Source organism: Molossus molossus, unplaced genomic scaffold (genome assembly GCF_014108415.1).
Source record: "Molossus molossus isolate mMolMol1 unplaced genomic scaffold, mMolMol1.p scaffold_m16_p_23, whole genome shotgun sequence".
Classification (NCBI taxonomy): Eukaryota; Metazoa; Chordata; class Mammalia; order Chiroptera; family Molossidae; genus Molossus; species Molossus molossus.
The window spans coordinates 20,263,371-20,290,905 of NW_023425359.1; the positions used below are offsets into that span (position 1 = coordinate 20,263,371).

The 27,535-nt window shown below is 51.3% G+C and overlaps 2 protein-coding genes across 2 annotated transcripts in view; one reads left to right on the plus strand and one right to left on the minus strand.

Moving 5' to 3' along the window:
• The window catches only part of USH2A (usherin), a 534,168-nt gene extending 511,019 nt beyond the window's left edge, over positions 1 to 23,149 (plus strand). Inside the window, exon 72 of the mRNA XM_036277426.1 lies at positions 22,887 to 23,149. The gene's annotated coding sequence lies outside the window, so the exon portion shown is untranslated. The remainder of the gene's footprint in view (positions 1 to 22,886) is intronic.
• Positions 1 to 27,294, minus strand: KCTD3 (potassium channel tetramerization domain containing 3). The gene is made up of 18 exons (XM_036277425.1): positions 27,218 to 27,294; positions 23,903 to 23,956; positions 23,536 to 23,581; positions 22,159 to 22,232; positions 20,114 to 20,172; positions 18,963 to 19,043; positions 17,888 to 18,028; positions 17,278 to 17,368; positions 14,877 to 15,067; positions 11,817 to 11,932; positions 10,510 to 10,597; positions 10,251 to 10,367; positions 9,089 to 9,259; positions 6,981 to 7,136; positions 4,150 to 4,246; positions 1,795 to 1,979; positions 1,582 to 1,720; positions 1 to 730 (listed from the first exon to the last, which is right to left on the minus strand). Exons 1-18 carry the CDS (start codon positions 27,292 to 27,294, stop codon positions 181 to 183), a joined length of 2,433 nt encoding a protein of 810 aa, XP_036133318.1. The 3' UTR covers positions 1 to 180.
• Between the last annotated feature and the right edge of the window lie 241 nt (positions 27,295 to 27,535).

Below are 27,535 nucleotides of genomic sequence, written 5' to 3' on the forward strand. Positions count from 1 at the left end.
CCCCTTGCTAAGGACACACTGACACGGCCTTGACCCACAGACGGCCGGTCACAGGTCCTTGCAAACCTAAAGGAGAGTCGAGACCTAGATCCGTTCTTCCCGCAGGGCGGCTCTGGGGCGAAGGCGCGTCCTGAGGCCGGGTCCCTGCGTCTCGGGGCGCAGGGCAGCAGCCCGGGGCGCTCACAGGCTGTACTCCGGCCCCGAGGACTCGCTCTTCCTGTGCCGAGGGGAGGGCGTGGTCTTCGTGGGCGACGGGGACGCGGGGCCGGGCGAGTCGGGCGCCGCGTCCGGGGCGCAGGGCGAGGCCAGGAGCGGCCCTTTCCTCCGTCCCAGGAAGCCGCCTCCGTCGGGGCCCTTCCGCCGCGGTTCCCCTCTGCTCTCGTTTTCCTCTTCCGACGACCTTTTCTTGGGCTCCAGGAGAGCCTCGGCCACCCTGGGCCCGTCCGCGGCCCCGTCCGCCGCCCCCGGGCTCCTGGCCTCGGCCCCCGGAGACGCGCCCTCGCCCGCGGCGCCCTCGGCGCGCTTGCCTTCGGCCGGGCCCGGCCCCGCGGGGGCGCTCTCGGGCGCGGCTCGCTCCGCGCTTCTGCTCAGACTGAGGGTCTGGAAGTCCCGGTAGCTGTGGAAGCTCTCGGTCCTCCTCGCCCTGGCCAGCAGGGGGCTCTCTCTGTAGGGCCTCAGGGAGCCGTAGGTGGCCGCCTCCTGGATGGGTTCGTGGTGCTGGAGCTGGAGGCTGAAAGGGGAGAGTGCAGGTCAGAGGTCACCGAGACGCTTGGGCACATCTCACTAATCACACTACAGCAGAAATGAAGGTGTACAGACTACTCATCCTTACTTCTGTGTACAAACCCATTTAAGTCCTTTACATACTGTGTGTGCGCAGGAAGCTACCAACACAGTCAAGCAGGACTTTCCCAGTTACAGTCGACACACAGTACCCTGTTGGTGCCAGGTGTGCAGTGACCGGAGTATAAAACCTACGGAGCGATACCCCATCTGGCGCTGTGAGGTGGCGTGTCACTGACCACGTTCCTTGTGACTGTTCTTATCACGAGCTACGTTTCTGAACGGCTGAAAATGGCAGGGTATAAAAGACTAAAACCAAGGTCGAACCGATGTAATTCAGTATTCAGCCCTAAGTTTAGATTTTGGATTTTTTAAAATGTTAACTGAAATGATAGACCATGTCATTGTCTGAGAAGTACATAATGCAGACGAGTACGGAAGTATGTCGTGCACCAGGAACCAACAGTGCGTCTCAAAGGCACCTCAGTAGAAGAGATGACAGAATGCCCAAAGATCAGACGAGGTCCCCTTGCTCAACACGTCCCTCAGGCCACAAGAACAAAGGTGCCACCTACCCCCCACGGTGACATCCGACTATTTTCCATCATCAAACAGGTACCCAAATGAGCAGAAATTCACAAACAAAGAGTAAGGATGTTTTTCTATGAAAAGACCCAGATGCAGTAGTAAATTTAGCACAATGGAAAAAAAAAATGGAAGAGCCACGTAAAGTCTGAATGTAAAATGCAGCTACAAAACGCTGGCCGTCAGAACAGCTGTGCCCGCCTCCCGGCCCACCTGGACTCCGACTCCCGCAGGCGGCTGTGCTGGGCCACCGAGGTGGCCGGGCTGATGTTGGGGGTGGCGCAGCGAGAGGCGCTCAGGTCGCACTGATCCAGCAGCTTCAGCAGCTCCTCCTCCGTCGGGCCCCCAGCGTCTGAGGACGACACAGACACAGGTCGTGAGCGCTGAGCCGCGCGCCCCCGCCCAGGGTCTCAGCCCGACACCTACCGTGACCTTCGCTCTTGCTGCCCATGTCCATGGCCGTGGTCAGATCCCACATCTGAATGCTGCCGTTGGCGTGGCCCGTGAACAGGTAGCGCCGCGGCCGCGAGCCCATCCGGCTGGACCCCTCGCACTCCCTCACCGTGAACGCGGATATCGTGGTGCAGTCCACGGCCTGGATCTCGCATATCCTGTACGGGACACGGGGCAGCTGGGGCCACGGCACAGACAGCCGATGCGCCTGCCCAGTCGTAGCTCAGTAGCCACGCGGGTAGGACAGTGCTCAAGGGGTCAGGCAGGTCAACAGGAATCAGTCTAGCGTCGTTTCGGAGTCTAGAGAACAGGTCCTCACAAGAGAATGTACCAAGTAACTGAAAGCAGGAAGTGACTCAAGTCAGTCTTGACAGAGCCTTGGTAGGAAATGAGCGACTCTTTCAGAGGAAGTTACCGGCATCATACTGGAAAGACCTGGAGAAGTCATGTAAAATGCGGAGGTGCCCAAGCAGCGTCCTCCGCTGGACGACACCTGAACTGCCCCAGAGCCCGGGCGTCTAGAAGCAAAGCTTCCGTGAGCTGCCTGAGCTGCCGGAGTGGCTGGTGCTCTTTTTAATTCTACAAAGTAACCTCTGCTGGGTACTTGTACAAATGTAGCTTCTCCTCTGGAATCATGAAGCTGAAACATCGTAATGGCCGTTACCAGGCAGAAATTGCAGCTGGTGCCACACTGTTGTCACCTGAGCCGCAAGAGGCGGTGAGACCCGCACGTGGACATGAGATGCCACCCTGGCAGCTCCTTCACCAAGTGTGCAGGCACTAGACCACTGATAACGTTTGTCAAGAAAATAATTTGGTCTCTAACTGCTTTAGAGTCTCCAAATAAATTTTCTTAAAAAAAAAAAGTTGAGTACATAAAATTCTCTGGAATCAATTCATGTAAGAGTTAATGACTACAAGCAACGAACTTCAAGTTAAAAAGGTGTCATCTCAAGGTTACTAAAATACTAAGGAGTCAGAATCCACGCTGAAGGGTGACGGAAACAGTATCACAACGGTCAGCACCAGCAACATTAATGTGCACACCCGTAACCTTCTTAATGACGACTAATAGGAAGTTTACTATTTTTTTGCAAAGAATGTTGTGTTTCTAAAGAAGAGAAGTGTTATATAGCTCAATGTGTTTGAAGCTCTGTATAATACAGTTTCAATTTTTAAAACAGTAGGTTTCAGTCAAGTGGAAAAGGAAGAGGAAACTGACGTCGACGGCACTGGCACTGGTGGGGACCACAGGCGGGAGAAGGGGGCTAACCCCACAGCCTGCGGCACCTGTCGAGGGAGCTGAGCCCTCTTCCTCGGAGTCGGGGACCCAGGGAAACAAAACCACCGAAGGGGAACGAATGCCCAAGGCCAGAGAGGAGGGGCTGCACCCAAACGGGGTTCTCGTTCAGCCCGGTCACTAGTCCTTCCTACCTGCCACAGCCCATGAGCCCCCGGACACGCCCGCCCGCGGGAACAAGCGCTCGCTGCCCTTCTGCCGAGGGAAAGCGATGAAGAGCGAGGAGCCCCCTCTCGGCAACCTACTCCCGGTGGCAGCCTGTCACCAGTGTCCTGGAGACTCAGCGCTGCGCGTGGCAGGCAGAAGGGACAGTGTGTGGTGACTCAGCGCGGTGCGTGTCAGGCGGAAGGGACGCATGCTCTGGACACAGTGTCCTGTTGACTCAGTGTAGTGCGTGTCAGGCGGAAGGGACAGACTGCTCTGGACAGTGTCCTGGAGACTCAGCGCTGCGCGTGGCAGGTGGAAGGGACGCATGCTCTGGACATTGAGTGGTGACTCAGCCCTGTGTGTGTCAGGCAGAAGGGACGGCATGCTCTGGACAGTGTGTCCTGGTGACTCAGCGCGGTGCGTGGCAGGCAGAAGGGACACATGCTCTGGACAGTGTGGGTGACTCAGCGCGGTGCGTGTCAGGCGGAAGGGACAGCATGCTCTGGACAGTGTGTCCTGGTGACTCAGCAAGGTGCATGGCAGGCGGAAGGGACAGTGTGTGGTGACTCAGCGCGGTGCGTGGCAGGCGGAAGGGACAGTGTGTGGTGACTCAGCGCGGTGCGTGGCAGGCGGAAGGGACAGTGTGTGCTGACTCAGCGCGGTGCGTGGCAGGCGGAAGGGACAGTGTGTGGTGACTCAGCGCGGTGCGTGGCAGGCGGAAGGGACAGTGTGTGGTGACTCAGCGCGGTGCGTGGCAGGCGGAAGGGACAGTGTGTGCTGACTCAGCGCGGTGTGTGGCAGGCGGAAGGGACAGTGTGTGCTGACTCAGCGCGGTGCGTGGCAGGCGGAAGGGGCGCGTGCTCTGGGCCGGGAAGCGTTACCTTTTCCCGGTGGAGGAGAGCCTGACGAACAGCGTGTTCGTGACGGGAACCACCTTCTGGATGAACACCTGCTGGTCGTCACGCTCCCCGAAAGGCCCTTGGTCAGAAGACAGACAGTGTCAGAGGGAAGTAATTAAAATGTAAATGGTTTCATTTAACAAAAAGAACATTAATATTAGTACTCGGGGGTGGGGGCGGGATTTTCCCTGTCTGTGTGCATGGCCTTCCAGGACAATTAGACAAAGCCCGGCTGACACCACCCTGGACTGTGTGGTGATGCCCGCAGAGCAGAGTCCTGGGTTCAAGTGCAGTCAGTACCTCGGCTGCGGCTCAGGCCCCGGCCCCGGGCAGGGCTGTGCGGGAAGCACCAGAGGACGTGTCTCTCCCTCCCTCCCGCTCTATCTGAAGGTAAATGGAATATGTCTCGAAATTATAGTTTTTGCACCAAGGCTGTCAAAGCTTAAGGCAAGAATATGCTCAGGCCTGTACATTTACTTACTACCTTTGAGAATGTGCTCAGTTCCTTTCAACTTCAAAAGAGGGATGTACAGATGAAGTTACTTTTCTGTACTAGTTGTACTTTAAAAAAAAAAAAAACAAAACCATGCAAAATCTTAAAAATAAAGTGCAACTTCATTAAACAGAATTTAATTAATCAGAAGCCTATTGCATCCTGCAAAGTTTTCAATCTGAAGAAAAAGATGCAATTATTTTTGTTATTGTGCTGGGCAGACACTGCTCACCATTTTAGAGAGACTCTGAACAATATAAAGAAAAAGTGTTTTCATGCAAGACTTCAATATAAAATTCTAATAATTCTCTTTTCCCGTCATATTCAATAGCTAAAATAATACCAAAGTGTGATGTACAACACAATATTTAAAGACCAGATATTCCAAATTATCTCCTGTGAATCACACCTAATAAATTGAACAATAACATCTTTAGCAGTTGACACACATTACATAATTTAGTATGTGCCAGAGTAAATGCTTCACAAATAATTCAATTTAGTCATCATTATAACCGTATGAGGGATGCACTATTATTATCTCCATTTCACAGATGAGAAAACTAAGGCATCAAGAGATGAGGGAACCGAAGATCTCACGGGTCCTGCTTGATGAACTGGAGCCCAGACTGCCCGCTCGTCACTCAGCCGTGCAGCGGCCCGGTCACCGGGGGACCTCCGGTCTGACGCCACTGGACGGCTACGACAGTCCTCGCTCAAGAACCGAGACACCACCTCACGAGAGTGGGGAGGAGTCAGCAAACCAGAAACGAGGGCTACGGACTGTATTTCCTCCCTGTGCAACTCTGTCCTGACACCTCAGAACTTACCGCTGGGACTCATCCCCGCCCCTCCTTACAGCTTCTCGGGCTCCTGCCTTCGGGGGTTCTGGAGCCATCAAACAAACTTGCAACTTCCTTGCCTTCTAACCTCTGCTGCTCCACTGGATGGAAAGCTCGTCGGCCCATCCACTCTACTGGAACGGAACTTTCCACCCTGTCACTTTAACCGATCTGCATCTCCTAGGATGGTTGTAAAACTATAAAGAGGAAACAATCTCCCTGCTTCCTTTCAGGCACGTTCCGGGGCACTGGTAGGCCCCGTCCTATTCCCTTACACTCGCTCTCCCCGACCGTCGGTCCGCCCTCACGCACGCCAGCAGACGCGCTGTGCCATTTCCAACTGGCCAGCTGGTCAGCCTCCGTCCCTTCCACCTGCCGCCTTCCCTGCCGGGCCGTCACGGTCCTAAAGCCCCCACCGCTGGCCTCGGTTCTGACAGGGAGCCCTCCACCCACGTCACGTGGACGGCTTCTATCTGAGGACTGTCCGGAGAAGCAATGAGAGCGTGTGACCCAGCGCCTGTGCTGAGCCCCGGCCCCGCCCTCGGCCCCGCGTGTGCACAGCGCCGGCTGTCCCTGCCCCAGCGCCCGCCAGACTGGAAGGTGGTTTAGGTCACGTTCTCAGACTGCTGGTGCCGGGACCCTGAAGCTTACCCCGTGCTCCATGTCAATTCTCAATGAAACTGCAAAAACCACCGTGACGACACGGATCTGTCAAGTCCGAACTGCCATCAAAGCGCAGTCTTAAAATCACCAACAGTGAGCGTTTCTTTTTCTAAAAATACTGAGTCTGTGGTACAATTCTCAGAAGTAGCTTTTTAACGATAAGTCTTCTAAAACCTTTACCGTGGGAGCAAACTATGCATGCTTTCCACCGCCGCACGCACGCCAGCTCTGATGCGCGCCTCCCGGCCCCCCCCCACGCTCACGTCCCACTGTGCAGAACGACCGGAAAGTCCACGACCGGTTAACAGGCAGACCCTGATGAACTGTTCAAGTCCAGCGATACAGAATATGCACGTGGCGTAGACTCCTTCCAGTGGGTCCTGGGGGGATCTGTCTCTATGAAGACTGTGTGCAAGCCCATGTACGCAGCTGTGTGTACGACATCCAGAGGACGATCCGAGCACAGCTGTGGAGACCTGCCACATTGCTTCCTGATCACAAGGCCACCAAAACCACTGTGTGTAAGAACCCTTTTCTAGCTTCAAAGTTCAAATACACATGGCTTTTAATCCTAAACAAAAGTGGTTAGCATTTGGAGACAATATATTTAAATGAGGAAATGCTAATAAGATGAAAAATGATGCTGTAATTCTGTGAATTTATAGACCTTAAGAAAAACACACCAAATTTGTTTGAAGTGAGTTTCATCATTAAAATAAAAATTTCTTACTTAACACTCGTCTTCAGGTTTCTGCTATTGTTAGTGCACGTCTACCCTGCCCACACGCGAACACGATCCCCATGGGCTCGCTCACCGATGTCGTTCCCCGAGGAATAGCTGCCGTGACTCTCTGTCTCCTCCAGAGACAGGATCTTGAACGACGCCAGAGGCGTGGACCCGGGCTGGGTGGAGATCATGCCTCGGAACCGGGTAACCGTCCACGTCCGGACGTGATTGTTATCCGCACAGACTAGGAGAGGACACAGAACAGTGTGAAATACAGGTTTACAAGAGCACCATCAAAATCCTTCTAGAAACTCATTTTAACTTCTTAGGGTCTGCATCAGACAGATCACAGCACATTTTCCGGAGTGGCAGATGACGTCTTTGTCTTAGAACTATACGTAATTTGTGCCTAGCCAACAGAAGAGAACTGCATATGGTTGACCTTGCTGCAAATATAAAGGACATACGTAAATCTATGGATCCTTTAAAAGTAGCTTATAGAGTAGAAGAGGTTTAAACAAAGTATTTTTAAGAGAAGATAGTAAACAAGTTGCCTAGTTTATTTTTAAAAAAAAAATTTTTGTTTATTGATTCTAGAGAGAAAGGAAGGTGGGGGGCGTGATAGAAACATCGATGAGAGAGAACATCGACTGGCCACCTCCTGTGTGCCACCCACTGGGGATCGGGCCCACAACCTGGACATGTGCCCTGACCAGGAATCGAACCGGCGACTTCCTGGTGCCTGGGGTCCACGCTCAACCACCAAGCCACACCGGTCGGGTGCCCAGTTTATTATTTTAAACCACAGAAACTTTCTGCGTATGCTACTCAAATATTAACCTAGACCAGGAGTTACTGAGACTTTGTCAAAAATGACACTTATCAAAAAGCTATTAGGAACTAGCTATTTTTTTGCCCATTCCTAGATACGTTAAGAAAAATTAAGATTCCATATAAATCTGAGAATTATTTTTATATTAAATAAGTCTGTAATTAAAAAGCATACTCCAATTAGCTTACTCTTTTCATGTAAATAATATTAAGTGGACATTTATTCAGATAATCCTAACAAGTAACCTCTCTTTTTTTTGGGGTCTGGAACACATTACTAAAAAATATAAACCTAAAAATAGCATTAATGTAATAACAGTATTTTTGTTGCTTGCCTTTATAAAAACGTATACTAATTTGACATGATGATCTCAAACATGTTATTATTAGCAAAAAGCTATGAACTCATCAGTAAATATTAGGAAAACATTAAAAATATATACTCATAACATTTCCTACTGGGTAAAATGCTATAGTTATACATTTTTACACAAAACTTTAGAAAGAAATTTAATTTTGGCTAATTGCAATTTTGTTATTTAAGTAACGAAATTCCCCCTTCTCAGAATTGCTGGCTTCCTGGTGGAAAGAGAGTTCCAGGTCCAGGCTGTGCATTAAGCCTCGTGGGATATAATATCTGATTTCACTATTAACCTTACTAGGATTCAAACAAATTTAAATATTTTTAAAATTATGGCAAATTTTGTTAAATTCATCATTATGTAAACTTTTTCATTGAGACATGAAAACTAACACTCGGGGAAAAAGAACGTCGTTACACATCGCTCTCCACCAGGTGGCAGGAGAACGCAACCGAGCACCAGGGACAGGCTTCTCTGCGTTTTTGGCTGAGCTGGGCATTTTTCCTGACTAATTTACTTAAATTTCAAACCTGCAAATTCAATTAGTTGTTAATACTTTAAAAGATGATCAAACAACATCCTACCTAAATGTACAATTTTAGCTTCAAACCTTAAGACAATGCCACCACATTTCTATTTGGAAAATTTCTGTAATAACACACCTTTCAACAGAATTACGATAAGTATTTTGAAATAATATAGGCCATGAGGACAAAAGAGCAGAACAGAGGGCAAATAAAAGAGCTGCCGCCTCCTACATGTCCGTACTCCGCAATCAGGCGACCTCACAGGGACCCGAAGTCAAAGACGAGCCTGGGCCTCCCGGCTGCTGCCCTTTCTCCCAGGCCCGTCCCTGCGCTCCCGACGCCCCCTGAACAGCCTTCCCGCGGGCCGGGCCAGGGAATCCGTGCGGCAGGGCCCCTCCGCGCTGCGCCCCCTCCCGCGGGCCGGGCCAGGGAATCCGTGCGGCAGGGCCCCTCCGCGCTGCCCGCTGCACCCGTACCTGACACCAGGTGCTTCTCGGACAGCATGATCTTCGTCACGGGGCTGCGGTGCACAGTGAAGGTCTGGAAGAGCTGCGGGCCCGACCCCACCGTCTCGGGGTGCTGCACGATCACCCGCACTGCTCCCGAGCTGGTGCCGTAGGCGATCTCAATCCAGTTCCCACTGACACCTGGGTCACAGGTGGAACGGGGACAGGAGATGACGGGCAAGAAGGGAGCTGCCCTGTGATGAAGGGCAGTGTGGGACCCAGGCCTCCATCCGCCGACCCATTGGTGCAGGGGCCCAGAACTGCGACCTCCTGACCCTCCCGACCCTCCCCGGGCTGCGCCAGGTCCCCAGGGCAGCTGCGGCCCTGATCATCGACCTCCGTGTGCACCCACCTCCCCGACGGTCCTAAGCATCTGCTCATCTACGTCACCTTGTGGACAGCCTGACGCGCAGTAGGTCCCCCACCAGTGTTTAAAGAAGTAAAACACCAGCTGTAACTGCTGAGACCACCGCTGATACCACAGCACCCTCAAGTCCTAGTCCATGTTACTTCCAGCAGGGAAGACCATCTCGTCAATTTTACTTTTGCTACAATATAGTATGTTCCCAACTTGATTCGGCAGGAAGAGTCTATGTAACAGTTTCAGCGGTTCACCGGGGAACACACAACCACACGGCTTCCATCCCCCCACCCGCTCACTCCCCGCCGCGGCCCCGGGAAAAGTCAGACACTGAACTTCCCAGTAAACTGTCCTTTTCCACAACTTAAACTTGAAGTTCCCAAGGAAATAAGCTCACTGCTGTCCAAGAAAGATGGTCAGTCTAAGAGCTTTTTAACCTGGTTAAGAAAATATAAAAGCTGCTCATTTCAGAACAGAAGCAGCTACTGCGGCAGGAAGGCAAACGTGGGATTATTTTGACAATTCCGGTCAATGCTGGGTGACACGGCTCAGCAAACACGGTCGGAAGGGGCAAGGTGCTAATGTCCCCGCCAAGGGTGCTCGTTCATTGGCCGTGTTTGCTCCAGTATAAAACCAAACAGACTCCAGACAGACAGGGACGAAACCCTTAGCACCGCATTTCAGACAGAAAAGACCGCACTGGCTGCATCGTAACAGACACACATTCTCAAAAACGCTCCGGGAACGGACACTCGTCCTGCCGGCACTCACTGGTTTTGGGTGTGAGGTAAACGCTCAGCGCAGTGATGGCATCGTTCGAAGGGTCGTGATAAAGCTCAGTGACAAGGAGGTCGTTATCCTTCATTCGCAAAGGGAACTTCTGCATATCTAAACACACAACGTTAGGGACGTGAACCCTGACGGCACACTCACTCAGAATAGAAGATAGTGCGACAGACCACACAGCAGGCCCTCCAGTGCCCGCCCCTCACCCATGTAACATATGGACCCTCCAGTGCCCACCACTCACCGATGTAATATATGGACCCGTTGTTACATCCCAGCAGAAGGAACGACCCTGCAGTGTCGTAACTAGTTATGGGAACGACGTCTTGAACCTGATGGAGTGAGATCATTACTAGAAGTTAGATATTAATTACACTTATATTTCCTGCTTCATTTCCTCAAAATTCTCTCATTACAAAGGGCACGAACAGTCCCTGTAGGCAGGGCTCAGACATGGACGTTCTACGCCCCTCGCACAGGGAGGCTGGCACCACCTCACTCCCTTTACAGCTTTTAAAGATGTGTCCTTGCAACGGTAGCACTTTCCCTGCAGAACGTAGGACTCCCTGCAGGAGTCGGGGTTCACGGCACACGTGAGGGCTGGAGGCCACGCCTGCCAGGGCACGTGGGCGACAAAGGACCTGCTCGGGCCCAGTCAGGGCCAGAATCAGAACTAGAACACGGACCCGCCGATGTCCAGGCCGTACTCATTCCCTCGGAATTTGCTATCGGTTGTCTGAACAGACAGTTTCTCGACTTCGTTCTCCCGCCGCAGACTCTCCCTGTTTCCAAGGAAACGGTAACGGGGTGAATGGGCTCAGATGCTTTTGTTTCTCCAAATACTAGAACCAAACAGCTCACAAGCAAATCGACCCAGCTGCACGTTAACAGCTGCCCGTGTTTATGCTGAAAGCCAGCTCAGGACGTGTGTACTACAGAACGACCACGGTGCCCCTTAGGGCAGCGACGGTGACAGCACCACATCCCACGTGGGGCAGAGGCTGTGACCTCCAGGGGACGTGCGCATGAACTGCTTTCCATGTACCAGGTGTTGTCCAGGAGAACCGGAACCAGAACTGAACCGGATGAGGGATGCAGAAGCTCGTAAGCGTGGGGGCAGGACAGGAAAGCGAAGACACCCCAGTGCGAGGGGCTGTCAAGTGGGGCGACGGTCAGAGGCAGGAGGGCAGAGGCCAAGGGGCAGTCCAGAAGGAGTGAGCTGGACACTGCAAGTCAGGGAGCGGGAAGAGGAAGGGCGGAGACGCCCCAGGGCAGCAAGTACAAAGCAGAGTCCAGTCCACTCCCGCTCAGAGGAAAATGAGAAAAGAGCTAACACCTGGAACTTAAAACATAGCAAGGAAATGAAGAAGTATCGAATCACAGCTTAAAAACATTTTTCTGAGTAACTTAAAATTCTCGACATCGTCAAAGTCGTGCCCAGGAGGAAATCACGCTGAACACATTCAGCAGCAGCATCCCTTCCCCGTGACATCGGTGCCGTCAGCAGCAGAGGCAGAAGCGTCCCCCGTCGCCTGCTCCGGTAGAACTCACCTGCCAGTGCTGAGTGACAGCATTCCACACGCCCACCTTCCCGGTGTGGCTCGTGGCCACCAGCTGGTTCCCAATGAAGAAGAGCGCGTCCACGGGGACCCCGAGGCTGAACACGCCTAGATGACGGTGACAGACAGAGGCTCGTCAGTCCCCACCTTCACTGTCCATCACTGCCCCCCTTCCAGAATCATCAGTCATCCTCCTTACAGTCAGTCAAAGCCCAAACCCGCGAACATCCTCACACACTGCGTACTGCACAGAATCTCTAAGACGTGCGCCAGGGACCGCACGTTTTCGGGCAAACTGCTCGTCAGGTTCGGAGCTGCACCCTTCTGAGCCAGCAGATACCCCTTCCCGAACTCCTTCAAGAATATAGACGGTGTGCTGGCTTTCGAACTTCCACCCTCAGGGCGAAGAGTCACAAATACAATAATCCTGTGTTATCTGGAGTTTCAAAAACGGAAATAGCTAATGCAGTGCCACCCCGAGTTAACTCGTGCGCGGTCGAAAATGTGTTGAAGGCGACTCGGTTCTACCGGCTGCGTGCCAGACGGGACGAGAGAGCAGCGGCTCGTGAGAAGCTGGCACAGTGGCCAAAGCGGACAGGGGTGCGCCCGCGTGTCTCACGCTCCCGGACACCTCGCGTTCCACTGGAGACCGCGGCTCCCAGACCGAGCTGACCACCGAAACGGCAGGTGGATTTAAAGTGAACATAAAACAACCGGCTCGAGGACCCACGGCAGCCCCCCTAAGTCAGAAGAGCCCCTGCGTTCTGGTGAGGCCCGGGTACCTGGGAACCGCGGGTCTGCAGACACAGGCTCGGCAGCCTACGCCCACCTAGCACGTGTCGAGGAACCGGAAATAACAACAAAGAAAAAGGGGGGGGCGGCGATAAGTCGTACAACACTCCACATAACGCCGGCCTTCAGCCAGAGCTTGTGCCCACCCGTTTCCCAGCAGGTGGGACACACACGGCCATGAGGCGATGGACTGAACACACGAGAGGCCAGGATGTTCCTGGGAGCTCGGGTTCAACAGAGAAAAAACGCCAACCAGCACCAACAACACGACGCGGTGGTGACAGAAGGGTGCCCAGGGCTCCACTACCCGGAGGAGTAAGAGGAGCAGAAAGGGTTTGAGAATATCTCTTAGAAAAGCAGCCGCGTGAGGTGGGGTTTTTCAAAGGTGAACAGGATGTCATCCCCCTGGGGGCCGGGAGTGGGAAGCCCTGGGGTCTGAGAAGAGGGGGGTGTAGGCCAGGAAGGCGGCAGGAGCAGTACACCCGTCACGGCAGGTGCCGGCCCCCGGTGCGGCATGTACGGCCCCGGTCAGCCGTCTCTCCGGCAGGCGGGGTGGAATCCTGACTCTAAAAGAACTTTATTTTTTTGCCACATTTCTGGCTCTTACTTATCTCGTCTATAAAACAGTTGCAGCTAAATGCCTCAATGCTCATTTGCACCTTCGAAATGTTACAATGCCATGTTGACCCTGAAATCGTATCATCTTAATTATTTGGAAAGCACCTGAGGAGAACTATCTTTCTACCTAAAAAATGCTGGAAAAGATACCTTACCTATACAGTATTGTTCAATGTGAATCTGTTCCAGGGATCAGTTTTTTTATTTTTTTAAAATAAGTACCTGTTATGTGACAACGTGAACAGTTTTCTCAGCACCTGTCTAGCTGAGCAAAACAAGGGTCCCTCGCGCTCTGAAGAGACCAGTGCACTTGCTGCAGGAATTAAAATCACGCGCCGGAGAAATAACAGGCTCCTTCTGAATCTTACGCCCGTGAGGGGTATTCCTCTGTCTGCTCACATCGGTGCTACACATAAACCAGCCACACAGTCAGCTGGACGTCCCTAACCGATCTTGAAACGCCAGGCATCCGGGCCTCTGGCAGGAATAAAAATGGGGTGCACTGGACGAAAGGAAAAAAGAAAACAAAACCCCGCTATTGCTAGAACTGTCTCACATGTATACATTCTAGTATATAGAAATAGAAATGCTTGTTTATACATGTGAGGATACCACTTTAACCCTAGCCATCAAGGAAGAAGAAAAAAAAAAGGACCAGCGAAATACAATTAACACAAAAAAGTCTGTCCTTCTGGACCAGGAATGGTTGGCAAAGAAACTTGCCACTTCAAAGGGGAAAGTCATCATTTCACATGCTGCTTCAGCAGTTCCTATGCAACGGTACTTTAATTTTGACCCGAAACCAACTGTGTTCAGTACCACGGGCTCTGTGACAGGGGGACACAAGAACAGGAAACCCAGCTAACATCGATCCCTCGAGAGAAAGACGGGGTTCTGGGAAATCAAGGAAGACGAAGACGTTCTGAATGTCCCAGACGCTTAAAGTGTCACACCTCTTAGGCTCCGCAGTCCTGGCCGCCACCCAGAGCAGGCAGCAGTATAAGCCGTGGCCCACCCAGCAGGGTCTCATTCCAGGCTCGATTGGGGAGGCCAGCCCTGGGACAGCCCCTCCACACGCAGGAGGCAGCCCATCGATGTTCTCTCTCATCGATGTTTCTCTCTCTTTAATATCAATAAACAAAAATAAACAATAAATTTAAAGAAAATGAAAAAGATCTGGCGGAGACAGCGGAACTGGCTTCCTACAAAGAGCCGAGGGTGTGAGGAGAGAGCTGGCTGCCCCGGGGCTGTGCTTCTGCCCCGAATCGCACGGCCGACCCCATGGCTCGTCTGCATGGCCGTCTGGCCAGGGAGGCAGGAGCCTGGGGCGAACCCTGCAGCGACCCTGCAGCGCAGCCCTGCGCGGAGTGTGCAGGGAGCCGCGGCCCCGCCCCCACGGCGTGGGCTGAGCTGACCCGCTGTCCAGGTCTGCTCTGCCGGCTTCGGTCGGGGCCAACGGTGGACACCCCCTTCCTCCTACAGCATCAATCTCCCCTTCGCAGACGCCCCAGCCTAGATCCGCTACCACGGCCCGAGAGGAGGGGGGCGGCCCTGGCTGTCTGGGGGGTCGTGGCAGCTGTCCCTGCGGAGCCCGGGACACTCCACGTGCCGGCAAAGGGCAGCCCAGCCACACCCGCCCTACCGATCTCGGTGCCGCTCCCTCCGTCCTGCACGCTCCACAGGATGATGCTGCTCTCAGAGGCCACCGCGACCATCTTGTCCTTGTCTCCATGGGGACCGCCGACCACCTTGGCGTTGATGGCCACCCGCTCGACGGTCCAGTCCAAGTACGGGCTGGTGAACACCTGCTGCCACCCCGAAGACTCTTTGACTCTGTGGAGGGAGAGGGCGCAGGAGGCCAGCTCAGCGGGGAGGCGCAGGGGCGCCCCCGACGCCCAGCGCCCCGCCCACCCGACGTGGAAGACGGTGCCGAGGGTGTGCGTCCCCGGACCCAGAACACTGCTTCTGAAACAGGTTCTGACGACATCACAGCTCTATGCACCTGCAGAGGATGACCTAGGAAAGCCCTCCAAATTTTTAAAAAACATTAACAACTTAAAAAAAAGTTGAACCTTTCACTTTTCTCCACCGAAAAAGTGCTAGTATCATTATTTATGGGTAGGAATGGTCCACAAAAATGAGAATTTTAGGCTCATTAGTATTCCTCAGTTTCTAATCAGTTCCTTGGTTTCTGGAGCCGAGACCGCACACTCCCAGCCCACTGTCGCTGCCGCGGGGATGCCGGGCTCCTGGCGAGCTCCCTGCGGGGCAGAGGCGTCGGGCGCGCGTTCCAATGCCCTGCGCGAGCACCTGAACCAAGCGTGGGCTCTGGAAACCCCTCCGAGCACTGGGTTTCAAAGGTTCCATTCTAGAGAACACATCCTAGGAGCCTGTTAACTTCCCATAAGTAAAGGCTCACCAGGGTTCAGATCCGTAGCTGACCAATACACATTTAATGCATTCTTTAATATTTAATTTCCGGTACACATACCTGTGAATGTTTGATACCTTTTCCTTCCCCACCTTGACTCTTTCAGACACAGACCCCGTGTGGCTGCACAGGAGGCCGTCACACCCTGAGACCTACGCGCCAGGCAGTCAGGACAGTGAGTGACCCGAGCTTCCGCTCTGGACACCTCACTTCAAAGTGACACTGAACAGATGAAACAAGATTACAAAGCTTCTTTCTGCCTCACCCAGAGAACAAACAGAACACGAAGAAAAGTGTTCCTTTACCTGCAACCTGACATATTCATCCAAAGATCAAACTCCAGTATTTAAAGGGTGGTCACCTAAGGACCCAGACAAAAAATCACTTCAGTTTCATTTTTGCTTTAAAATGTATACTAAAATAATACATCTATAGCTCACCAAAAATTGAGCCTTCTTGTTAATGTCAAGAATTAATGATTTCCTTAATTAACTTCAAAGCAACACATAGAAAACTGTAATTACCCTACTCTGCCACCAGACAGGATCCGCATGTTAGATGAACAAATGGAAGCAATTATTCAATAAACTCTAAAAACCGACAAACACTGAGAATCAAGCACAGATGCTCTCAAAATGGAGAGTCTCTGCTGAACTTCTGTTGCAATGAGAACATCAGCTAGAGACCACAGCAGAAAAGGCTTCTTTACCACATGTGCAGACCTGTCCATCTGAGATTATAAAATACTGCATTTGGGTTTCTTTCGAACGTACCTGTAACCTTCAGAAGACATTTTAAGTATTTTCAATCTATGTTGACTATTTCTTCTCAACAAAATAAAACAGTGACTATACACACACACGTATATATACACACACATATATACACACACACATTGATTTTTCAGCACTTAAATTAAATGGTATCCAGTCTAAGCTACTATATCTAACTGTTCTGTGATTCATTCTGTCATCGACATTCCTCACTGCAACAGCGACTGTGAACCAAGATCCTCTCCTTTCTCCAATTAAAACAAAGAAAACAAATCACTGGTCTAGACTGTTCCTCATTCCTTTTCAGTTTCTGAGAATCGAGGATTAGTGGAAACCAAGCCCCCCCTCGCCAGTCTCACACACCGGACGTAAACGACAACCCTTCTGCCTCCACTGCCCGTCTCTCCACCTCACTCCCAGCCGTGGGCCCAGCACGACCAGGGCAGGGCCCTGCTCCACGCCCCTCCGCGTACAAGGACCAAAACATTACAGACAGCAAATCAAGAAGCTGGACTAATAACCCTGCCTGGTCATGTGATAAATAGTTAAATGAGTCAGAAGCTGGATATATAATAAGCAAGAAAGAATGACTTCAAGGTATCTCAATCACATCACAGTTCACACTGTCTGGGAAATGTGTAAGACGTGAGGCTACCAGCAGTATTTACCAAGTTAGCTATGAAAGCAGAGCAAGCTCAGTCTAATCAAGAGACACAGGAGTAAACACCAGGGAAACATCTGAGGCTGGAAGAAACAGCGCTTCGATCTGTAAGTATGAAACCACGGTTCCCGAAACGACCCCCAACAGCCAGCCAGGTGAGCCTCGGGACTCGCGGTACCTGTAGCACACAGCGAAGTGGGCGTAGGCGGCCACGATCCAGTTGTGGTGGCCCGCGACTATGAGCACCTTGCGTGGGTCCACGGGAAAGCCTGTGGATTTAGGAAAGGACACATTTTATCCCTAAGGCACGGGCCCGCCCCAGTCGTCCACCTGTCCTGATACAGTCTTGCGGGAACACAGCCACACGCGTGTGTTCCCGTGTCGTCCACGGGGAAGCCTGTGGATTTAGGAAAGGACACATTTTATCCCTAAGGCACGGGCCCGCCCCAGTCGTCCACCTGTCCTGATACAGTCTTGCGGGAACACAGCCACACGCGTGTGTTCCCGTGTCGTCCACGGCTGCTTCCACGTCACCAAGGCAGAGCTGGTTCCAACGGCCTGTGTGGCCCACGAAGCCTGAAACATTCGCTCTCTGGCCCTTCACGTGGTTGGGCAACCCGACTGAGAGAGAATGAACGTTACATACTTTTAAATAAAAAGTATGTTAAAGGACACATTAGGATATAAATGATAAATCTGAATTAAGCAGCAAAATGAGGCAAACATTACATCTTTATAAACACTCAGGGTCAGCCGGAAGTAAGAATGTGTGTGTTTTCTCAGCTCACCCAGCCTGACAGTCTCCTCTCCAGACCCGGACAGAGCGGGCTGGGCACTGCTTCCCCGGGCGTCGCCTTCTGTGGGGCCCAGGCCACGCCGAGGCTCGGCAGCCGGTCTGCTTGTGCTGTTCACTGTGCGACTGGGAATACCTACGGAAGGAAGGAAGACGCATTTATTTCTAAGTTCACCTAAGACCATTTAAAAGTTATATTATAACAAACACAAACGTGTGTGTATATCTCCCAATATAGCGACTTATTACAAGTAACTTGCTTCCCATATAAAACAACAGGATAAAAATGGAAAATAAAACTGGACAAATCTACTTCTCTACTGTGTTAGATATGCACAGTGAAGGTTTGTCGATCACGGCCGCTGCCCCTCGCTCAGGTTCCTGAATTCAACCACCAGCCCCTCAGCCAGTCGCCAGTCTCCACGCACACTGGCCAGCTATTAGGTACCGTGCGCTGATCCCGCCTGTTCTACGTCTGAACTGCCCCAGACTTTCTAGCCTCTTCTATTTGGCAGGAGGGTCTTTACTGGAATGAAACCCTGCCAGAGCCTGCGGTCACACAGGTGAAGGTGGGAGAGGGCGTGTACCTCACCCGCCCCTGTCCTGGACACTGACCGGCCTCTGCAGGGCTCCTGGGCTCCACCCGGTAGGAGACCGACAGCCACGCTCTCAGGGACGGGTCGGCAGACGGGCCCACAGCCCGAGCAGGCCCAACACTATTTACGTAAATGAAGCTGTACTGACCAGGGCCTGCATTCCTTCCTGCGGAGTGCGTGGGCCAGCGGCTGGCCAGTGTGTGGCCAGCGGCATGGCAGTCAATGGCCGAGCCACGGGGCAGAGTGTGTGGCGGCCAGAGCTGCTCTGCTCGCTCACAGGCCCGCGTGGCCGTGACAGTGGACCCCACCCCCTCCGCTCTAAGGTGCGCTGTGACCTAAGATTCTTCAATGAGAGTCAGGAACCGCGCGTAGCTCTCCTCGCTTCCCGGTCGCACGTGTACAGACCGGCTGGCTGGACGCCGCTCCGCCTGCAGGTCGGGACAAGGGAGGACTTCGGGAGACCGAGCACAGTACCTGGCGGGGGCAGGTAGCCGTGGAAGAGGACGCTGCCGCAGGACGAGCGCTCCAGCTCTTCGCACAGGAGCAGCCGCCTCACTGAAAACGCAGAGCGAGCGGTCAGTGCACGCACGCGGGGACGGCACGCACACGGGGACGGCACGTACAGGGAGACGGCACGCACAGGGCACGCACGCGGGGACGGCACGCACAGGGCACGCACTCGGGGATGGCACGTACAGGGCACGCACTCGGGGACGGCAGGCACAGGGCACGCACGCGGGGACGGCACGCACGCGGGGACGGCACGCACAGGGCACGCACTCGGGGATGGCAGGCACAGGGCACGCACTCGGGGATGGCACGTACAGCGCACGCACTCGGGGACGGCACGCACGCGGGGATGGCACGCACAGGGCACGCACTCGGGGATGGCATGCACAGGGCACGCACGCGGGGACGGCACGCACAGGGCACGCACTCGGGGATGGCAGGCACAGGGCACGCACTCGGGGATGGCACGTACAGCGCACGCACTCGGGGACGGCACGCACGCGGGGATGGCACGCACAGGGCACGCACGCGGGGATGGCATGCACAGGGCACGCACGCGGGGACGGCACGCACAGGGCACGCACTCGGGGACGGCAGGCACAGGGCACGCACGCGGGGACGGCACATACAGGGAGACAGCCCACACACGCGGACGGCACGCACACGGAGACGGCACGCACACCCGGACTGCACGCGCACGCACACGGGGACGCGGACGGCACACACACGCACACGGCACGCACACGGAGATGGCACGCACACGCGGACGGCACGCACACGCACACGGCACGCACACGGAGATGGCACGCACACGCGGACGGCACACACACGCACACGGCACGCACACGGAGATGGCACGCACACGCGGACGGCACGCACACGCACACGGCACGCACACGGAGGCAGCGCTGCTTGCACTTTCTCCAGGTGGGGAAGACACGGGGGGAAGGGGACACGTTTAAGTCAAACCAGCCGATCGCACGTCCTCGCGAGGAAAACCCACGGAAAGGTAAACAGTGACCTAGCCCAGCAAAGACTGGGTCTCACAGAAGACACATTTCATTTGGGGAGTTGGTGCGCAGAGGGTCAAACTACGTACAAACACCAGGACGTACCTAGTGGGGTGATTCCGTAGAACTCGGCCTCGTGCCTGAGGACATTGATGTTCACCCCCCTGCAAAGGAACAGGATGTAAGGCCGCAAACAGTGGCCACTCGGATTCGCATCTCAAGCTCAAGGAGAAAGTAGTCGGTGCTTAACGGGAACAGAAGCACAAGGCTTTAAAATGTCCCTTCTCCTAATAGCTTAACCATTTGAAAACGTCGAAATAAAAAAACGGCACCCCAGCAAAAACCTGCTCTTACACACTATCCCCACGGACAACGGGCGACTGAATGAGAGGTCAGGGCTTCAGGGCGTTGGGACAGGCCAATCGGCCAGGGCCGCGTAGGCTGACACGAGGGGACCTCGTTCTCCTGTGGCATCAACGGATTTTAACTCTACCAGTCGTTTTCATACACGGCCCCTCCCCAGTGCTACACTCCCTGCAGGCAGGGGCCCTGCAGGGCACTTGTGCACAATTACTATGCGATAAGCATTTGTTGATGAATAAACTCAGATAAATGACGTCATCGGAAACCCCACATGCAAGCAAAGCGGAAAGTAGGTAAAAAAGGGACCAGCCTCAGGAAAGGTTTCATGATCCTGATGGGGATGTTTTAGTACCCTAGGATGAAAACAAAATTTCACTCACTGAATGAAATGAGCCAGCACGTTATAAGGAAAACAGTCAGTAATACAGATATCTAAACTAATTCTGCCTTCCACGGGTTAACTAGTTGTGGATTAGTCCCGAGGACACGGACTGGCAGTACGTGTAGGCTTCTTTAATCAAATGCTATGGGTCAACATAATTTGACTTTTATAAAGAAGTAAGTACTTAGTAATATATGTCCCACTTCTACCCAATCCCAGGCCCAAAACCAAACAAACAGCCTCAAAAATGTCCGCACGCATGTTTGAACAGTGGGAATATAGCCCAGAATTGACCAAAAGAGAAGAATCTCTCTCTGCCTTGGAGGAGCTCACAGTCCCGAGACTGTAAGCCAAACATGAGATAATGTTATAGAGCAGTAGCCCAAATAAACAACTGGAATTTTAAAAGCTGTATCTATAAAACATTAATAAACTCTTACTGAAAGTTCACTAGGAATTTATGAAATAAAAGAACAGTAAAATACAAATTAGACTATAGCTCCCCGGTAAGAATCCAGACAATGGCAAAGCTGAAGTAATGGTTTGAGCGACCATTCGTTTATCTGCGACCCCTGCCCCATATCCTGAGCCTCTAACTCCGAGCCAAGCACCACTGGATCCTACGGATGCAGAGACAGCAGGGCCTGCCCTTACGGAATTTAGAGTCTAAGGAGACAGACTCCAGGAAAAGGAGGAAGGGTAATGAACACCATGGGGGTGGCAGGTGGACACGAGAGACCAGGGAAGAAGTCAGGACGACACCAAGGCCAGAAAAGGATGAAGGCGTCGAAGCCAGAGACAGTAAGCAGGGTGGATTACAGAGCGCCCAAGAGACAGGATCAAAACACCAAAACCCTTAGCCATGAAGCCAGCAGCATAGTAAACAGACCTTTTGAGGAGCACGGTAACCAGAGGAGAGTTACATTGTTTTAAATTTATTTTTTATCCTCACCTGAGGACATTTTTGCACTTATCTTCAGATAGAGTGGGAGGGAGAGAGGGAGGAAGAAAGAGAGAGAAACATTGATGTGATGAGAGAGACACATTAAGTGGCTGCCACCAACACGACCCCAACCGGGGCCAGGGACAAACTGCAACCGAGATACATGCCCTTAGCGGGAACAGAACCCAGGACTCTCTGGGCCACTGAAACCACTGAGCCGAACCGGCCAGGGCGAGAGTTACGTTTTTAGAAGACAGTGTGGGAAATGAATTGTAGGGATGCACGAAACGCTAGGAGCACTGGTCAGGAAGCTGCTAGATGGCCAAGGCCGAAGTGATTCTGAGAAAACTTTGAGCAAAATCGTATTGTTAAAAATACACAAACCAACAAAAAGACACATACTCATAAAATTTACCAAAAGCATACCCATCCATTAAGAGTTTAAAAGGATGCTCTTCTTACCTTAAGTCTAATTCTTTTGTCCGAAGAAAATTTAAAATGGGTGCGAATGCAGCCGGATCTCTATCAATAAATATCTGCAAAGGACAAACTGTTTTATTTTCCAAGTATAACAGCACCTTCTAGCTTGAATATCTGTAACACTAACCTAGGCATCAAAGACTGAATTACTGAAATGCTGTATTTCCCTGGAACACAGTCACAACTGTGTGCGTTTAACGTGGCCGTGTCCCCCACCCCAAAACAGCTACTATTAAATCGATGGCATTTTAATATGTAGGAAAATGGTGTCTAACAAGGCGGCTCTCTCATGTCTTTATTGATCTTTGGTAAAACTGCCACCCGAGGGGACGTTTCTATCCGAAACTTTCTAGAATTCAATAAGTACTTTGAAAATATTATGCATAAATAATACTTTCTTATAGTGCCTGGTTGGTAATCATTGGTGGCAGTGATTGTGACTTACATAATCTGTGGCTTATACATGAACCATTGACGTAACAATATACTTAATGTATAAAATCCATAATGGGTGACTTTTTACAGGAATGTGCACCAACGCTATTTTGAATCCATTACAAAAGCTCTAACCATCAAACTGAACATCTTTTAACGCTTACGGAAGTTAATTAGGGGAAGGGTAGAAAAACTCTTTTCACTGTGATCAATTATGTATATTCAATGAGTGAAATTCTTCTACCTTTATACATTTTTGCTTTTCTTTTTATCAGAACCAGTCAGAAGTTGCAGAAACACAACAGATGTGTGGAGATCTTATTACTGCTGTCTCTCTTATCTGGAGCAGGCATGGCTGCTTCTGCTGCATTATGTCACCAAAGCCAATGTCATCAAAGCCAATGGGCGCCTGTGTCACCCTGCCGCCTTTCTGCTTTCAAATGTGCATCGATTTCTTTTGTACCGACACGTAACAGTTCCTCATTTCCCTCATTCCACCGACCCTGTACTTCATAAGGCTATTTTCCAAAATAAAAACTGTAGCACTTTACTAATTTACAGCGTCTTACACCATTCTAATTCAATATCAAAGTATTTTAGCATTTATATTAATCTATTTACTGTTCAAGTTTTCATTACTGATTAAACGTACTTTCTCTATTGACAATGTAAGCTCATATCCTACAGTGTCTCTCATCACGAACATTTAATTGCTTTATGTAGTATTTCCTGTTTAGATTTATCTTCCATAAATATAGAAACACTCTACATGTGACAAAATAATAACCTTTAAGCACACATGTCACTTTCATTTAGTAGTTATTAAAATATTAGCTGTCTTCTAAGAGTCATTCTATAACAAGAATCAAGCAGTATAAGCATTAATCTAATTCGGATACATATTTGGTACATTATTGTACTTACAGCACCAGTTTCATCTCGAAGTGTTGAAATTCTTCCACTCAGCAAACTAGAAGTCATTAACAACCAGCGAGTTAGTTTTTAAAATCTGAGTATGACTAAATGTCCTAATTCGTTTTCAAATGTCCATGACCAATCCAAATGAGTCATCTTATCTCCAAAGTAAAATAAAAACAAACAAAAATCTTTTTCTTCTGTGGCGAAGAAGGAAACTTCATTTAGTACAAAACAAAAACAAAATTTTTTTTTCCTACTGTAAAATATTTTTTATTCAAGAAATAAAGATATTAATTTAAAAGACAAGGAAAATGTTTACTATTTTGATAAACTACGTATATTAAAAATGGTATTAAAGAAGTATGTGAAATACCTGGAAAAAAAGGAATCTGGAATCCACATAAGAGTCTGTTTTGAGGTACTAAATCTGCAATTGAAAATTACGTAATATTATATAAATGAGTGGCACACGATTTGAAATTCCAATATTAGTTAACTTGCTCTAATAAGCTGGCCAGTGGCTTACAAGTTGTTGTAAAGCTATCAATGATATTAATCACATTTAATATTTTAAATTTCTTTCCATTCAGAGTTAAGATTATTCAAAGAGCTCTCAACAAAAATAATTAACTCATTGACATATGCTTCCCTAAATCACAACTTCCCAGCATGCCCATCTGCTGAAGAATCAACAATCTACCCATCATTCCAAATCTAAACTTCTCCACATAATCTTCAGCTCCTGTTTCATCTCTCCAACATAAACCATGTTTCCTTCTAACTTAATATCCTCCAAATCCACGCTCATGACCATTTCAGGTTTTTTGTTTGTTTTTAATGTACCCCAGCTAGGGAGCTCTTGCCCTGTTCAATGATCCAAGTCCCATCCATCTTTATCTTCTTTTTAATGGATTTTCCAAAAAGTCTATCCTGTATTATGAGCTCACAGTAATTCCACTGTACATTATGCATTTAACACTTTCTTAATTTGCACTCTTAGGCTATTTTCAATTGTTGTATTCATTCATTAAAAAAAAAAGTCACTCGGTAAATACATCCTTGTTTTGAGGTTAGCTGATATTTGGTCAGGTGTACTTATTATTACCACCAGGATAGGGGACTTTACCAAAGCACAGTGGTAACCAGCCTGGGACAAAAGATCAGTAACTGATTGTCAAGTAACATGACCAAAACCGAAATCTAGGGCTCACGCAGTAACATACGTGCCTTTCATTTCACTCTGCCCACATCGCCCTGTGTCCCCCACAGGGGCCTAAGGCACCTCCCCTTTACGGCGGCCCCTGAGCCCTTCATCTGATTTAAGGAGCCATGGCAGAGGACCCAGAGTGTCTTAGCAGACTCGTGAGAAACAATGAGCAGCAGACTGCACGAACCACAGAGCATGACTTAGTCAAGTCAAGAGAAGCAAACCCAGTCAGGGGTAAAGGGAAGTCCACGGGTCCACTGCAGAACCGAACCACCACGTCCCGGAGCACACCACATTCATTCCACGTGAGGGTCGCTGGCCGTCCACATTCACGGCTGCTTACTCAGACGCCTGCCACGTAACTCAAATTCCGTGTTACTTACAAAATTCCACAGGTCTGCTTCAAGTCATATGAACAATTTCGGTTATAATCATCAGTTTGGGGTGAGTTTAAGCAAGCTGGGATCTCTGGACCAAGGGATGGAGACCCCAACCCCTGCTGACTTTATCCCCTAAACAAGAGTTAGGAGGGGAAAAACAACTCAGAACTCTGAAACTGGTTCCAAATAGGACTTCATGAACACCACGGCACTGAAAATTATGTGCCAAGCATACTTCTCTACAACGTAGATGAAAAGATTTTCTACGTTTTTATCTCACACCCACAGTGTGCCAACCGAAGGGCCACGTGTAAGCTGGTCTCAACAAAAGCATCAGTGAAGGTATCAGCATACCCGCACTAATACTCTGTGCTACCTGCCTCCTACTAAATTAATTTGGAAGCCATCTCATTACAATACTTTATTCTACAATGATGCTATCGGTTATGCCAATAACTCCTGACTTTCCCATTTATGACTTCAAATTCCTTTTGCAACTCTCTAAGGCTGGCCGTTATTGTCACTTCACATTTTAGGAAACCGAGCACTGAAAAAAATGATCTGCCCAGGGTTGCTGAGCTAGTTAGAGGTAAATAAAGCCTGGGAAATGGAATTCATCTCTGTCACTCCAAAGCTCTGTCCATGAGCCCCCCATGGCTGGTCCCAGACCTCTCTCGGGAGGCCTCAAGTCATACACATTCTACTAGACTTACTCACAAATTGAGTCATATTAGGTTTCTTTGGCTTCATTAGTGTTTGCTCGGGGTTTTTCTTTTTTTGGTAGATAACATTAATAATTCTAAATGAAACCTCATCGTCTCTTTCTGAACCACCCCCAAAGTTCAATCAATCATAAAAATCGGTTATTTCTATAATCTCACTAAAGTCTTATTCTGCCACTTCAATTCTGTTCTGTCCTCGGATGGGTCTCCCAGGGGCAAGTGCAATCCCTCAACTTGATGGCAACCGCAGCAGGGTTTTCTTTGACAGTGACTGAAGTGACTATGTTCATCTGTGTTTTGCACCAGATACGGATGACTTCTAGTTCTTTGTGAGAGTCTCTGATTCAGAGTAACTCAAGGAAAGAGTCTAAGCACCCTTCCTGTTGGGGGTGTGGTTTTCCATTCTCGCACTGGTTTCCAAAGCTGCACAGTTTTCCCAGTTTTCAGAAAAATATCCACTTCTTACACGAGGGAGCAAATCTTCTCTTCCTTAAGACTGGTATCTACACAGTGACAATAACGCTGTCATTTCTCAACTATTGAACAGTTTTGTTTGGTGTGCAGGGGACAAATGAATTACTGTTTCTTGTGCTAACGTCTCCAATGCACTTAGAAAACTGCTGAACGTTTATTATTAAAACACTCTACATTTTTATCACTATAGCTCACATTGTTTCCGATGTGCATTTTTAAAAGATTATTTAAAATATTCGAGCACAGAAAAACTCGCTATGTCTCAAAACACTCCTCCAACCCTCAACCTCAACTCCCTGTGCCTGGAAGAGTTGGCAGACGCCCATTTCTGAGGGCTGACTCATAAGCCATCGTCAATTCACACACACAAAAGATGTTTTTCCCCCAACAAGCTCAGTAAAAGGCCGAGAAGGGGAGAGGGGACCGGACAGAGGCCAGAGGTGTGCGTGTTTTCCACGAGGGCGACACCCCCACCCCCACGGGGCACCGATGCACACAGCTTCCCAGGGCCAACTCTGCAAAGTGCACTTTCTGGCCGCGTCGCCCGGAGTCCCAGGGCCTGCGGAGCCGCACCGAGAGCCCGAGCGTGTGCACGTGTGCACCCCCTGCACCCCGGAGGTCGCGGGCCTGGGGCAAGGAGCGCCCCCGCGGCCCAAAGCAGGAGGGAGGTGGTTCCCCTGCAGGAGCCCCCGCGCTGCAGGCCAGGTGCCTGGGGACGGGGCAGGGACGGGGCGGAGGGGCTCCCGCAGGCGGCAGCTCCGCCAGGTGCGGCCCAGCTCTCGGGCTCCAGAGGCCCCGGGCCCGCCCCCCGCAGCCGCTCCGCCAGGAGGCCCCGGCCCCGGCCCGTCCCCAGCCCGCCCGCGACCCCCGGGCCCGGGCCCCCGCAGGCCGCTCGGCCGACCCACCTGGTGCCCCCCACGTTGAGCTGCACGATCTCGCCGCTGCCGGCCGCGGGGCCCCCGCCGCAGTGCCCGCCCGCCATGGCCCGCGCTCCGGCTCCGGCTCCGGCTCCGGCTCCGGGGCGCCCGCCCTCCGCGCCCGGGGCCCCCGGCGGCCGCTGCAGGGCCCGCGGGGCGGCGGCCGGAGGGCGGGAGGGCGGCGGGGCCTCCCCCAGCTCCCGGGCTCCGGCAGGGCGGCCGGGCCTCTTCGGGCGCTCGGCTGCCGCCGCCTCGGGAGGAGCGGTCGCCACTGGGGACAAAATTGCGCCGCGCGCCGCCTTCGCC

What these genes read in the sequence shown, in the direction of transcription:
- KCTD3 (XM_036277425.1), bottom strand. Translation starts at nt 27,294, where the DNA reads ATGGCGGGCGGGCACTGCGGCGGGGGCCCCGCGGCCGGCAGCGGCGAG. An exon ending in CACTTCGCTGTGTGCTACAG is followed by an intron (nt 15,068 to 17,277) that starts GTACCGCGAGTC and finishes CTCCCTCCACAG; the next exon opens with AGTCAAAGAGTCTTCGGGGT. An exon ending in CGGGTCCATATATTACATCG is followed by an intron (nt 10,368 to 10,509) that starts GTGAGTGGTGGG and finishes TTGTGTGTTTAG; the next exon opens with ATATGCAGAAGTTCCCTTTG.